Source organism: Taudactylus pleione, unplaced genomic scaffold (assembly GCF_031769625.1).
Source record: "Taudactylus pleione unplaced genomic scaffold, aTauple2 ptg000109l, whole genome shotgun sequence".
Lineage (NCBI taxonomy): Eukaryota > Metazoa > Chordata > Amphibia > Anura > Myobatrachidae > Taudactylus > Taudactylus pleione.
This window is the reverse complement of record NW_028284511.1, coordinates 11596385-11611892: the sequence shown is the minus strand read 5'-3', so window position 1 is coordinate 11611892 and position 15508 is coordinate 11596385. Positions and strand designations below refer to the sequence as shown.

The 15508-nt window shown below is 45.2% G+C and overlaps 1 protein-coding gene across 2 annotated transcripts in view; it reads left to right on the top strand.

Annotated features, from left to right (window-relative positions):
* The window catches only part of PHRF1 (PHD and ring finger domains 1), a 94344-nt gene extending 83125 nt beyond the window's left edge, over nucleotides 1-11219 (top strand). For both annotated transcript variants that reach the window (XM_088471006.1, XM_088471007.1), the window contains exon 20: nucleotides 10526-11219. In XM_088471006.1, coding sequence (XP_088327132.1) covers nucleotides 10526-10675 — 150 coding nt within the window. In that variant the 3' untranslated portion in view covers nucleotides 10676-11219. The remainder of the gene's footprint in view (nucleotides 1-10525) is intronic.
* Nucleotides 11220-15508: the final 4289 nt, after the last annotated feature.

The window sequence follows — 15508 nt, the reverse complement described above, 5'->3', positions numbered from 1 at the left end:
CCAAAGTATAGGCAGTCGTCAGCTCGCTTCTTTCACCCACAGGGTAAGGCAAAGGGATAGTCCTTCCTCTAGATGGGATAATTCACAAAAGAAACCGCAGACCAGGAAATCGTGGTCAAGCAGACATCCTGTTTCCAAGCTGGATGATAAGCCCACTACCTGATGGGGCGGGCCTCCCCCTGGAAGGTCTCAGGGTGGGAGGCCAACTTCTACAGTTTTCTCATGTCTGGCATCAGATGACCACGGATGCCTGGGTTTGAGAGGTGGTCTCTCATGGTTACACTATCACGTTCCTGTGGCATCATTCTCAGAGGTTTGTTGGTACAACCCTTCAGGTAGACCCGGTCAGATCTTTGGCCTTCCGTGAGGCTATCGGGGCCCTCCTGAGGTCGGGAGTCATAATCCCTGTTCCTGTGATGCAACAGGGGAAGGGTGGTTATTCAAATTTGTTTTTGATTCAGAAACCAAATGTGTCACATCGCCCTATCCTCAATCTGAAGTCTAAACAGATTCGTCCATGTGCCCAAATTCTGTATGGATGCTCTATGGTCAATTATGCTGGCAATGGAGCTTGGAGATTTCATGGTCTCCCTGGACATACAGGATGCTTATCTGCATGTTCCTATTGCATGATCTCACCAAGGATTTCTGAGAATGGCGGTAGATCAGCAACATTACCAATTTCAGGCTCTAACTTTTGGATTGGCCACAGCCCCTCGGCTATACCAAGATAATGAGTCATGACTGCTCATCTCAGGCGACAAGAAGTCAGGATACTGCCATATTTGGATGACCTCCTGATATTGGCACAGTCTCAGGAGATATTACAATGTCATCTACAGATTACCATTGTCTGCCTACAAGAGCACGGCTGGATAATCAATTGGAAAAGTCTTCTCTTTCTAAAACTCAGCAAATGGTGCACTTAGGGACACTGCTGGACACTCTGGGACAGTGGATTCTTCTGCCACAGGACAAGATTGCAACACTTCAGTCTCGCATGCACGGTCTACTTTGCAAGCAGGAAGTATGGGTTCACTTGACAATGCAGTTGCTGGGCTCCATGCTGTCCACATTCGACATGGTGGCTTATGCCCAGTTCCACTCCAGGTCCCTGCAGCAATGGATTCTATCTCATTGGGATGGTCGGTATCATCGGTTACAGGCTCAGATGATCCGCATCTCGCCAGAGGTTCGACTTTCCCTCGGTGGCTGCTGACGACTCACTTAGACAAGGGTCGTCCGTTATGGGTCCCAGATTTGGGTACTCCTCACCACAGATGCAAGTCTGCGAGGATGGGGAGCGGTGACCGGTCATCACACCTTTCAGGCAAGATGGACTGATCAGGAAAGTCACCTACAGATAAATATTTTGGAGCTTCGTGCAGTGCACAGAGCGCTCATTCTGGCACAGGACCTACTTCAGGGCAGGCCTGTCCAGATTCAGTCCGACAATGCGAAAGCGGTGGCCTATATCAATCATCAAGGAGGCACATGAAGTCCAGCAGCCTTGAGGGAAGTGGCGAACATTTATGCAGTGGGCAGAATGCCATCTTCCAGCAAACTCTGCAATATTCATCCCAGGAGTCCTCAACTGGGAAGCGGACTTCCTAAGTCGTCGGGACATACACGCCGGAGAATGGGCTCTTCATCTGGATGTCTTTCAACTCCTGGTGGACAGGTGGGGACTACCAGATGTAGACCTCATGGCATCACGTCACAACCACAAGGTCGCCAGATACGGGTCCAGAACAAGGGACCCCTCTGCCGCCTTAGTGGACGCTCTGGTGGTGAGATGGGACTTCAGGTTAGCATATCTGTTTCCTCCAATCTCCCTCATCAGAAAGTTCAAACAGGAGGGTGGCAGGATAATACTAATAGTTCCTGCCTCGCTCAGGAGACATTGGTTCACTGATCTGACATGTCTATCCATAGACAGTCCACTTCCACTGCCTCTACGACCGGATTTACTAGTGCAGGGTCCCTGCCTATATCCGGATTTACCTTGGCTGGCGTTGATGGCATGGCTCTTGAGTCTTCCATCTTAAAGGCCAAAGGGGTCTCTATATCTGTGATCCAGACAATGCTCAGCTCCTAGAGTTTCTGATTCGGCAGCACTGTCAAGTTGCTCTATTTTGATGAAAAATCAAATATGGGGAGCGGTTCTTCGTACTAGAGCGGGTTACCTTCCAAAGGTGGTATCCCGTTTTCATATTTAATGAAGAAATTGTAGTCCCGGCCTTTTAGTCTTCAGACCTTTCTAAGGGTGAAGCTTCCCTGGATGTGGTTCGTGCCCTACGTATCTACGTGGATCATACCAGGAAAATCTGATGTGCTTTTCGTGTTATATGGATTTCACAAACTAGGCTGGCCAGCTAACAAACAGACTTTCGCTCGCTGGTTGCATATAACTATTTATAAGGTCTATACCCAGGCTGATCTCCCTGTCTTGAACAAGGTGACAGCGCATTCTACTCAGTTTGTGGGACCTTCGTGGGCAGTTAGACATGGCGCCTTGGCTGAACAGCTGTGTAAGGCGGCCACTTGATCTTCCATCCATACCTTTATCAAATTTTATGCACTTTATACTTTTGCCCTCTGCTCAGGAGTGTCCCCACCCTTAAGGGAACTGTAAATCAGCGTTCCTACCATCCTCAGCCGCTAAAGCAAAGGTTCCTGCTTTCCGGTTCTTACGTTCCCAGGGGTGCACTAGGTTCTACCCTTCCTTTCATATTCACAATTTCTCCTTCCAAGTTGGAAAGCCCTTAGGAAAACAACCCCAGATAGGGGTAACAAGTCTACCCCCAAGTCCGCTGAAAAACAACCCGCATGACTGGTCGTACTCCCACCTGGGAGTTCCCAGGACAGGAGGCAGTCTGCAATTTTTCTAGGAGGATTGGTGTAAAACTACTTTTGATTCTTAGGTTTGGAGCGTCCACCGGTCTATGTCAGGTCCTTTCTTAACTCCGAAGTTATTTCCCATGTCCATTCACTTCAAAGGTCCTCCATATTCAGCCCCTGTTTGTGCCTCTGGTCGAGCCGTAGTACCTTTTGCCTCTGCAACATTCTCCCTTTGAGCCTCTGGAGTCGGTAGATCTGAAATGGCCAAAAGGACAAGTTTTCCATGTAAGCCATTTCTTCGGCCCGTCAGGTTTCAGATCTGAGTGCCTTATTACTAGGGGTGTGCACCGGCCACTTTTCGTGTTTTGGTTTTGGATCTGGATCTTTCTTCGTGTTTTGGATCTGGATTGGTTTTGCCAAAACCACCCTTCCGTGTTTTGGGTTCTGGGTTTTGTGTTTTGGATCTGTATTTTTTTTTAAAAAAGCATAAAAACAGCTAAAATCACAGAATTTGTTGGTTTCTCTGCTCCTATGCTATTATTAACCTCAATAACCTTAATTTCCACTCATTTCCAGTCTATTCTGAACACCTCACACCTCACAATAGTGTTTTCATGTCCAAAAGGTTGCACCGAGGTAGCTGGATGACTATGCTAAGCGACACGAGTGGGCGGCACAAACACGTGACCCATCTAGGAGTGACACTGCAGTGGCAGACAGGATGGCAGTTAGAAAAACTAGGCCCCAAACTGTACATAATGCAAAGAAAAAAAAGAAGTGCAAGATGGAATTGTCCTTGGGCCCTCCCACCCACCCTTATGTTGTATAAACAGGACATGCACACTTTAACAAATCAATCATTTCAGCGCCAGGGTCTGCCACACAACTGTGGCTGAAATGATTGGTTCGTTTGGGCCCCCACAAAACAAGCTGGCAATTAATGTGTCCCTGCACAAACTGGCTCTACGGAGGCAAGATGTCATCCTCATCCTCCTCATCCACCGATTCCTCACCCTCTTCAGTGTGTACATCCTCATCCTCACAAAGTATTAACTCGTCCCCACTTGAATCCACCACCACAGGTCCCTCTGTACCTTCTGGAGGCTGGTCTCCCTGGAAGAGCTGATAATTCATTTTGATGAACATCATCTTCTCCACATTCTGTGGAAGCAACCTCCTACGCCTTTCGCTGACAAGGTTCCCGGCTGCACTAAACACTCTTTCGGAGTACACACTGGAGGGGGGGCAACTCAGGTAAAATAGAGCCAGCTTGTACAGGGGCCTCCAAATTGCCTCTTTTTCCTGCCAGTACAGGTATGGACTGTCTGACATGCCTACTTGGATGCTGTCACCGATGTAATCCTCCACCATTCTGTCAATGGTGACAGTATCATATGCAGTGACAGTAGACATGTCAGAAATTGTTGCCAGGTCCTTCAGTCCGGACCAGATGTCCAAACTTGGTCCTGCCTGCCCTGCATCACCGCCAGCGGGTTGCATAGGATACCTAAGTTTTTTCCTGGCAGCCCCAGTTGCGGGAGAAAATGAAGAAGGAGCCGTTGACGTGTCACGTTCCGCTTCAGCTGACAGTGTGTTCACCAGCAGGTCTTTGCACCTCTGCAGGCTTGTGTCGGCCGGAAAGAGAGACACCACATAGGCTTTAAACCTAGGATCAAGCACGGTGGCCAAAATGTAGTGGTCTGATTTCAACAGATTGACCACCCTGGAATCCTGGCAAAGCGAATGAAGGGCTTCATCCACAAGTCCCACATGCCGAGCGGAATCGCTCTGTCTTAGCTCCTCCTTCACTTTCTCCAGCTGCTTCTGCAAAAGCCTGATGAGGGGAATGACCTGACTCAAGCTGGCTGTGTCTGAACTGACTTCACGTGTGGCAAGTTCGAAGGGCTGGAGAACCTTGCACAACACGGAAATCATTCTCCACTGCGCTTGAGTCAGGTGCATACCCCCTCCTTTGCCTATGTCATAGGTGGATGTATAGGCTTGTATGGCCTTTTGCTGCTCCTCCATCCTCTGAAGCATATAGAGGGTTGAGTTCCACCGCGTCACAACCTCTTGCTTCAGGTGATGGCGGGGTAGGTTCAAGAGTGTTTGCTGGCGCTCCAGTCTTCGGCACGCAGTCGCTGAATGGCGAAAGTGGCCAGAAATTTTTCGGGCCACCCAAAGCGTCTCCTGCACGCCCCTGTCGCTTTTCAGAAAATTCTGCACCACCAAGTTTATTGTGTGAGCAAAACATGGGACGTGCTGGAATTTGCCCAGATGTAATGCCCGCACAATATTGGTGGCGTTGTCAGATATCACAAATCCCCAGGAGAGTCTAAGTGGGGTAAGCCACTGGGCGATGATTTCCCTCAGTTTCTCTAAGAGGTTGTCGGCGGTGTGCCTCTTACTGAAACCGGTGATACACAGCGTAGCCTGCCTTGTAACGAGCTGGCGTTTCTGAGATGCTGCTACTGGTGATGCTGCTGCTGTTGCTGCGTAAGGTGATACATCTACCCAGTGGGCTGTCACAGTCATATAGTCCTTAGTCTGCCCTGTTCCACTTGTCCACATGTCCGTGGTTAAGTGGACATTGTGTACAACGGCATTTTTCAGGACACTGAGGACACTTTTTCTGACGTTTCTGTACAGTCTCGGTATCGCCTGCCTAGTGAAGTGGAATCTAGACGGGATTTGGAACCGGGGACACACTACCTCCATCAATTGTCTAAATCCCACTGCACTAATGGCGGATACCGGACGCACGTCTAACACCAACATAGCAGTCAAGGCCTCAGTTATACGTTTTGCTTCAGGATGACTGCTGTCGTACTTCATCCTCCTCGCTAAGGACTGTTGGAGGGTCAATTGTTTAGTAAAAGTAGTGGTGTTCCTACTTCCTCTCTGGGATGATGAACGACTCCCAGCAGCAGCAACAGCAGCAGCGGCAGCAGTAGGCGTAGCAATGCAGGATCCTCCAGAGGAATCCCGGATAGGAGAGTCAGTCATGCCAGTGACATGGCCTGCAGGACTACTTCCGATCCTGACTAAGGAGGAAATTGACGAGGAGGGAGTTGACGGTGTGGTTTGCAGGCGCTTGGATACAACAGGACAACGGGATTTAGGTGTCCCTGGACTGCTTACGGTCTTAGCCAAAGTTTCTGAACTTGACAGTAACTTTTTATGAACGCGCTGCAGGTGCCGTATAAGGGAGGATGTTCCTAGGTGGTTGACGTCCCTACCCCTACTTATTTCACCTTTACATATGGTACATATGGCAAGACAGTTGTTGTCCGGATTTGGATAGAAATATTGCCAGACCAAAGAGGTGGAATGTTTGGTCTTCTGCCCAGGCATGACCGTGATGGGCTTTTTCATCCCACGGACAACAACTGTCTCCCCCGGAGCCTGATTTAAACAAACCACATCACCATCAGAATCCTCCTCGCCAACTTCCTCCTCAGCGCCAGCTACACCAGTATCCTCATCCTGTTGTACTTCAACAGTGACATCTTCAATTTGCATATCAGCAAGTGGACTGTGGGTGCTCCTTTCAGCACTTGCAGGGGGCGTGCAAATGGTGGAAAGAGCCACCTCTTCCCGTCCAGTGCTGGGAAGGTCAGGCATCGCAACCACCACCACACTTGGACTCTCCTTGGGGATTTGTGATATCTTCTTAGAAAGCACAGTTCTTCGCTGTGCTTTTGCCAGCTTAACTCTTTTGATTTTTTTAGTGGGAGGAGGGCTTCCATCGTCATGTGAAGCTGAACCACTAGTCATGAACATACTAGGGATCGACCTTAGCCGTTCCTTGCCACTCCGTGTCGTAAATGGCATATTGGCAAGTTTACGTTTCTCTTCAGCTGATTTAAATGTCTTTTTCAAGGTCATTTTCCTGAACTTTGCCATTTGGGATTGTATGTGCCCTCTACTATGACATTGGGCATCGGCCTTGGCAGACGACGTTGATGGCATGTTATCGTCTATGTCATGACTAGTGGCAGCAGCTTCAGCACTAGGAGGAAGTGGTTCTTGATCTTTCTCTATTTTATTTTTATCGGAGAAAGTTTGGTCCTCCATTTATGTTATATCGATTTGATATATACGTGCGGCTAAACACAGAAAATAATTTTTTTTTTGGTTTGGACTGGAGTGTACTTTCAGGGGTTACAGCACCCTTAACGGTCAAGCCAGCCGGCCCTTTACTTATGACACAGGCGCACGCTTGGCACTACTTTGTTGATGCACGTGCGGCTACTGCGCACACAATTCACAAACACAGAAAATAATTTTTTTTTTGGTTTGGACTGGAGTGTACTTTCGGGGGTTACAGCACCCTTAACGGTCAAGCCAGCCGGCCCTTTACTTATGACACAGGCGCACGCTTGGCACTACTTTGTTGATGCACGTGCGGCTACTGCGCACACAATTCACAAACACAGAAAATAATTTTTTTTTTGGTTTGGACTGGAGTGTACTTTCGGGGGTTACAGCACCCTTAACGGTCAAGCCAGCCGGCCCTTTACTTATGACACAGGCGCACGCTTGGCACTACTTTGTTGATGCACGTGCGGCTACTGCGCACACAATTCACAAACACAGAAAATAATTTTTTTTTTGGTTTGGACTGGAGTGTACTTTGGGGGTTACAGCACCCTTTAACGGTCAAGCCAGCCGGCCCTTTACTTATGACACAGGCGCACTCTTGGCACTACTTTGTTGATGCACGTGCGGCTACTGCGCACACAATTCACAAACACAGAAAATAATTTTTTTTTTGGTTTGGACTGGAGTGTACTTTCGGGGGTTACAGCACCCTTTAACGGTCAAGCCAGCCGGCCCTTTACTTATGACACAGGCGCACGCTTGGCACTACTTTGTTGATGCACGTGCGGCTACTGCGCACACAATTCACAAACACAGAAAATATTTTTTTTTTGGTTTGGACTGGAGTGTACTTTGGGGGTTACAGCACCCTTTAACGGTCAAGCCAGCCGGCCCTTTACTTATGACACAGGCGCACGCTTGGCACTACTTTGTTGATGCACGTGCGGCTACTGCGCACACAATTCACAAACACAGAAAATAATTTTTTTTTTGGTTTGGACTGGAGTGTACTTTCGGGGGTTACAGCACCCTTTAACGGTCAAGCCAGCCGGCCCTTTACTTATGACACAGGCGCACGCTTGGCACTACTTTGTTGATGCACGTGCGGCTACTGCGCACACAATTCACAAACACAGAAAATAATTTTTTTTTTGGTTTGGACTGGAGTGTACTTTGGGGGTTACAGCACCCTTTAACGGTCAAGCCAGCCGGCCCTTTACTTATGACACAGGCGCACTCTTGGCACTACTTTGTTGATGCACGTGCGGCTACTGCGCACACAATTCACAAACACAGAAAATAAATTTTTTTTTTGGTTTGGACTGGAGTGTACTTTCGGGGGTTACAGCACCCTTTAACGGTCAAGCCAGCCGGCCCTTTACTTATGACACAGGCGCACGCTTGGCACTACTTTGTTGATGCACGTGCGGCTACTGCGCACACAATTCACAAACACAGAAAATAATTTTTTTTTTGGTTTGGACTGGAGTGTACTTTCGGGGGTTACAGCACCCTTAACGGTCAAGCCAGCCGGCCCTTTACTTATGACACAGGCGCACGCTTGGCACTACTTTGTTGATGCACGTGCGGCTACTGCGCACACAATTCACAAACACAGAAAATAATTTTTTTTTTGGTTTGGACTGGAGTGTACTTTCGGGGGTTACAGCACCCTTAACGGTCAAGCCAGCCGGCCCTTTACTTATGACACAGGCGCACGCTTGGCACTACTTTGTTGATGCACGTGCGGCTACTGCGCACACAATTCACAAACACAGAAAATAATTTTTTTTTTGGTTTGGACTGGAGTGTACTTTCGGGGGTTACAGCACACTTAACGGTCAAGCCAGCCGGCCCTTTACTTATGACACAGGCGCACGCTTGGCACTACTTTGTTGATGCACGTGCGGCTACTGCGCACACAATTCACAAATACAGAAAATAATTTTTTTTTTGGTTTGGACTGGAGTGTACTTTCGGGGGTTACAGCACCCTTAACGGTCAAGCCAGCCGGCCCTTTTCTTATGACACAGGCGCACGCTTGGCACTACTTTGTTGATGCACGTGCGGCTACTGCGCACACAATTCACAAACACAGAAAATAATTTTTTTTTTGGTTTGGACTGGAGTGTACTTTCGGGGGTTACAGCACCCTTAACGGTCAAGCCAGCCGGCCCTTTAGTTATGACACAGGCGCACGCTTGGCACTACTTTGTTGATGCACGTGCGGCTACTGCGCACACAATTCCCAAACACAGAAAATAATTTTTTTTTTGGTTTGGACTGGAGTGTACTTTCGGGGGTTACAGCACCCTTAACGGTCAAGCCAGCCGGCCCTTTACTTATGACACAGGCGCACGCTTGGCACTACTTTGTTGATGCACGTGCGGCTACTGCGCACACAATTCACAAACACAGAAAATATATTATTTTTTTAGCACTTGGGGGGAGCACCCCTGATGGACAGAGCACCCCCTGGACAACACTACAGCACTCCTTTAGGACTGGGACACTGCACAGGACTTTGGATTGGACACAGCCCCTATGGAGAACTGACTGCACAACACAGTCCAGCCAGCCCCTATGGACTTTGAAGTAGTGGACACAGCCCCTATTAACAACAGCAGCACAGCACAACACAGCCAGCCCCTATGGACTTTGAAGTAGTGGACAACAGCAGCACTACACTACACTACACAGCCCTAACTCCCACCCTCCCTCTTCACTGTCCACAGCCGAGTGAGAAAATGGCGCCGACGCGGGTACCTTATATAGGATCCAAAACCCGCGAGACTCGGAAGGCGGGATGATGACGTTTTGCCTCGATTTCAGATCCGAGTCAGGTGGGAAAAGTCGAGCCTGACTCGGATCAGACTCGGATCGGGGGGGTTCGGGGGGGTTCGGATTTCAGAAATCCGAACCCGCTCACCCCTACTTATTACAGAGATCTCCAATCCTTGTTTTTCATCTGGACCGAGCAATTTTACGAAATACCCACTTTTCCTTCCGATGGTGATCTCCAAATTTCATATTAATCAGGATATTGTAGGTCCATCCTTTCAGGGTACCAGTTATTCCAATACATCTATCAAGTACTTTGACGTCGTGAGAGCTCTCTGCATTTACATGCAGATCTAAGGACTTCTTTGATCTCTATTCGGTGGTCAAGAGAGGTTGGCCCGCATTCGAGCACACCATTGCTTGATGGGTGCGGGAAGTCATAATTCAGATTACACATTATCTAGTCTTCTGGTTTGGACAGGGGGCAGGGTATAGGGGAGGAGGAGCCTGAGCTGTCCTTAAAGTTAACTCCTTAATGTCCAGACTCCACCAGCTTTAGCCCCATGGTGTCTCCAGTGTCACCCATAGCATCAGAGAAACAGATTTAGCAGGCAAGAACCAAAATTTTGTTTTATCACTCAGATATAATTTTGGAACCTTGGTATCCTAGGGATATAGAACCTCCCTAACTGTAATGGAGCACTAATACTGACATGTTCCACAAAACAATATTCTGACAACGAATGAACACTGTTTGAGTGATGATTGTATTGAACAACTTTCTCGCTTTCTCGTGTAGATCTGCCACAGCAAGAGTGGAGAAATCAATCCAGTTAAAGTGGTGAACTTGGTCAAAGGCTATGTGGATAGGTACAAACACATAAGAAATAAACAAAAGAAATCTGGTGCATTTGAGGATCTAGACCTGGGGCGCGAGTCACCAATATGAAGTACGTTGAGAAATAACAGAGTGTAGACTCGGACAGCCTACAGTGCAGTTCATCGGCTGACGTTACATGCTGGAGTGTAATCATTGCATAATAAGAAGATGATGTCCATCTTTCAAGACCCAACATTTTTATTTGATTTTTACTGACATGCTGATCTTGGGTTTTTGTTTGACCGTTTTGAACCATTTTGCCATATACTGAACACTACTCTGCCAGAATTTATTACAGAGGTCCTCACTGGGCAAAGGCATGGAGGCAGTTCTGGAAAGATGGGCAGGATAACACCTTTGTCATTAAAACTGGATTATTGTGAAAGCTGTTGTCCTATCCCTTTGTAGTCTCAGTGTTACTAAAGTATACACAGAAAAATTTGTCACAAATATTATTTGTTGGCTGTGGGTACACTTTTCATTGGCGTGGAACTGAGAAGGGGACACCGTTTCGTTTTCAGAGCGATTGAAGAAAACGTTCTGGAATTAAGATTTGTCCTTTGACAAGAGAAATGTGTATAAAGGACAATTTATAAAGTTAATTTTAATTGTTGCTCTGGAGGTTTCTTTGTTTCAATGGTCAACTTTATTTCACACCGTGGAATTATTTAAGTGTTTTAGTGGATGGGTTCAGTCTGATAAGTCCCCATAAGTGGATAGTTTTAAAGTGAATGAATAACACCTTTAAGAACAGGTGTTTTTGTTTTTTTTCCTTCTAGGTAATTTAAGCAGCCCATACATCAATAAACCTGATTCCCCAATCCCCGAGTCTCTATTGATCGGCAAAATCCAACATGTTAGAACTTCGTGACTTGCCGATTTCAAATTGACGATTTCCAAGAGGTTGGATTTTGCGTTTTTTTTTTTGTTTTTTACACAATCATTTACACTTCCTAAATCATTAACTAATGGGGCCCATACAACTAGCCTGTATCAGGGCATTTCCACGTTCTGCCAGGGTCAGGGAATCGGATAAATGATTGAGAATCCCAATTCTGACCCAAAAATATGTTGACATTTCCCGGACGCATCACCAATCATCGATTTTCACCAATTGCCATTTTTTTGATGGGTTCGGTGTAGCAGAGCAGGGAATCGGGCCATAGATGTATGACCTGCATAACTTTGTAAACTGGAGTTAGGTGAAACTAAACTATAATAATTGGGTACATGTTACTAATTTAATTTGAAGTTACATAAAACTTAGAAGCAGTTACATAACTTAAAGACACATTCTCACTATAAAAAAATATTTGAACAAATTATACTTGAATTAATTGAAGTGTTGAACTTCTATTGCCAATTAAACTTTAATATAGAAGGTACTTGACAGCATATATAAGTTTTAACTATTAGCTGTTTTAGCCTTATGGCAATGATCTTCAGTGGTGTTGGGAAGTTTGATGTGCAAAAGAATTATTCCTCCCCATGGTGATTATTTTATATCATCGCTTGATAAAGCAATCCAGCATAGGAGTGCGATACTTTGTCTCCTAGATAACACAAGTGGTCGTCTGCGCATAGTGATGCATTGATACATCAAGCAATGGAGCCACAGCAACTGACAAGTTTTGCATTGCCATTTAACCTTTTTTTATTTTTACTGATTTCAGAATTTGGGGTATGTAACTGAAACGTACATTTTAGCTTTACGCTTCATATATGAACAGTTAACATGAACAGTAGTATACATTTTAAGATATGACTAACACAATTGATACCTTGACAACACAAAATGTTAGGGTTCCACAAGGGCCTAGTTTGAGAAACACTAATTTAGATAAATGGGGATGATGAAGGTTTGCATAAAGGCTGCATATGCAATAAATATCTCTTTAATTTCCTAATTACTCAAGGATTTCATAACAGAATATCTAGAACCCCTACAATGTTCACAATTTAAAACATACTATTATAATGTGCAGAGTAACTGACAAATTCCCTTCATGCAATATAATGATAGATTGTAGGTCAGAACGGTTCCATAACAATATACTTTATTTTAACATTCTTTTTAACCACTGTTCTAAGATTTTCTTCTTATTGCATATAGGTTAAGGCAGTGGTCTTCAACCTTTGGCCCTCCATCTGCTGTGGAACTACAGATCCCAGGGTGCCCTGCCAATTTTAGCATGCTGTTATATCAAAACGGTGGCAGGACGAGCTGGGATGTGTAGTTCCACAGCAGCTGGGGGGGCAAAGGTTGAAAACCCCTGGGTTAAGGGTCTAGACTCAATTACCCATTAGTTGTATTGCACGGTCTCTTCTCCTAGGTATAGTGCCTGGAACTAGTCAGTCCTGAGACACACATGCAGCCCTGAAACGCCAGTTAGCACTTAGAGAACATTACTTATGCTGAGTACACACTTGGCGATATATCGCTCATTTTTATCGACAAGCGATACATCGCAAGTGCATTGGCTGGTGTGTGCAATGTCGTTCAGAAACATATCAGGTCAGCCCTGCAGCACAGCTGATACCAATATATTAGTGCATTTGGCTGTGTTTTTGCAAGACCCATACACTGGCTGCAGGGACCGCCGACAATTACCTCACAACTGAGTGAGCAAATTTAAATGCCCGCCCAGTTGTGATGTCATCCCAGACATATCAAACGGCCGATTGACTACGACACCATCAGAGGGGACAAAGTGTGTACCCAGCCTTAAGAGTGAGCAGGAATAACTCTTAACATCTGCTCTGGGTCTACCCGCAGATTGTTTGCGGGTCATTAATTGAAGATCTCCGGCACTTTACAAGGGAGAGAAGTAATTTCCTAGTTTAAATAACAATGTATTTTAAATTCACTTTTATTTTCTTATATTATACAGTAATTGTAAGTGAATATATACAGCGGGTAAAATAAGTATTGAACACATCCACATTTTTCTCATTAATTATATTTGTAATGGGGCTATTGTAATTGTATTGTGACATTGTACCAAATGTCAGCAACAACCCATGCAATCCACACATGCAAAGAATTCAAACCATAGATGTCCATAAATTTTTACGTTTTTTGTGTAATAATTTGAAATGATACAATTAAAAAGTATTGAACACATGATGAAAGGGAGGTGCAAAGAGGCATGAAAAGCCAAGACACCAGCTGAAATCTATCAGGAATTAGAAAGCAATCCTGCCCCTTGCCAGTGCAAATTAATATAAGCTGGTTCATTCCCAACTGATGGCCTATAAAAAGGTGTCCTATTACCAAGGTGTCACACGAGATACATTTCATGATGGCATGTGGATGTGTTCAATACTTATTTTACCCGCTATATGTAATGAACCCTTTCAACAAGCAGACCTCTTTCTTTGGACATATTGATGATGGCAAACTCTATAAAATTGGATTATACCTTCAGTGGTGCATTATGTAGAATTACTAACTACTACTAGGCTTGGAATGTGATGTTCTTAAAGAGACTAGCACCAGATCTTCTATTAAACCGGGATAAACACAGAGCTGCACCTACTTTTGTTGCTGGGTGTTGTGAAAGAGAAAGTATGTGCTGCTCTTATACTTGAATGTAATGTTATTGTGTGTTTTATTTATCCTTTTCTGTGTTTGATGAATAGATTGTATGGGTTGGGTACAGGATGCCAGGGCTCAGGATCCTGGCGGTCAAAATCCTGATGCCGGCATCCCGACGGGGTTAAAATACCGACACCTGTCAGGAGGTATGCTAACTCTCCCTCCCCGCACCCTGAACCTAACTTCCCCCCTAGTGCCTAACCCTCCCTGCCTAGTGCCTAACACTAACCCTCCCCCTTGTGCCTAGCACTAACACCCCCCCTCTCTAGTGCCTATCCCTCCTTGTCTTCCCACTACTTACCTTCGGATGCCGATGTCGGGATTCTGGCGCCGGTATTCTGACTATATCTCGTTTGTATTATGGGGAAAAGGAATATATTGTACACAAAGTGTAAATTAATACAGGTTGAGTCTCCCATATCCAAATATTCTGAAATACAGAATTATTTTGGCATGACTGAGATAATGAAACCTTTGATTTTTGATGGTTCAATGTACACAAACTTTGTCTAAGGCACAAATTATTAAAAATATTGCATAACATTACCTACAGGCTCTGTGTATAAGGTGTATATGAAACATAAATGAATTTCATGTATGTACACAAACTGTGTTTGAGCCACAAAATAATTGAAAATATTGTATAAAATTACCTGCAGGCTGTGTGTATAAGGTGTGTATATAACATATACATGCATTTTGTGTGTATATTGGGGTCCTATTCCCAAGATATTGCATTATGGTATGCAAATATTCCAAAATACAGAATATTCCGTTATCCAAAATATTACTGGTCCCAAGTATTTTGGATATGGGAGACTCAACCTCTACTTGTATTAGTATACAAGCATGACTAACAGGATCTGAATTGCTGCTTTCCAGGTAATTGGTAATCCTAGAAAAAATACAGATTAAGCATCCTATCTTGTATAATAGTTGAAGCCTATAATGTTGGACATGTGTTGTCATTAACCTTCACGTTCATTTAACCATCCAGTGGACTTGCTTGTTTGCAGAAGACATAACAAAACAACAGACAACAAGGATAGCTTCAAACACCCCAAGTCACTTTCGCGCTTCTACCACAGGCTGCTCACAAAACACCTTGTCAACACCTTCGAAATATTAGTCTGGTAAGATTTAAATAGATAAGATACATGCAGACCCTACCTCATGGAGGCAGAATCAAGACTTTCAAAACAACAAACAACTCCTGGTCACACTATCTGACAAATCAGTGGGGATTGTAAAACTGTACAAAAAAAAAAACACTACATCTTGGAGGCAAAGAAGATTTTGGGAGA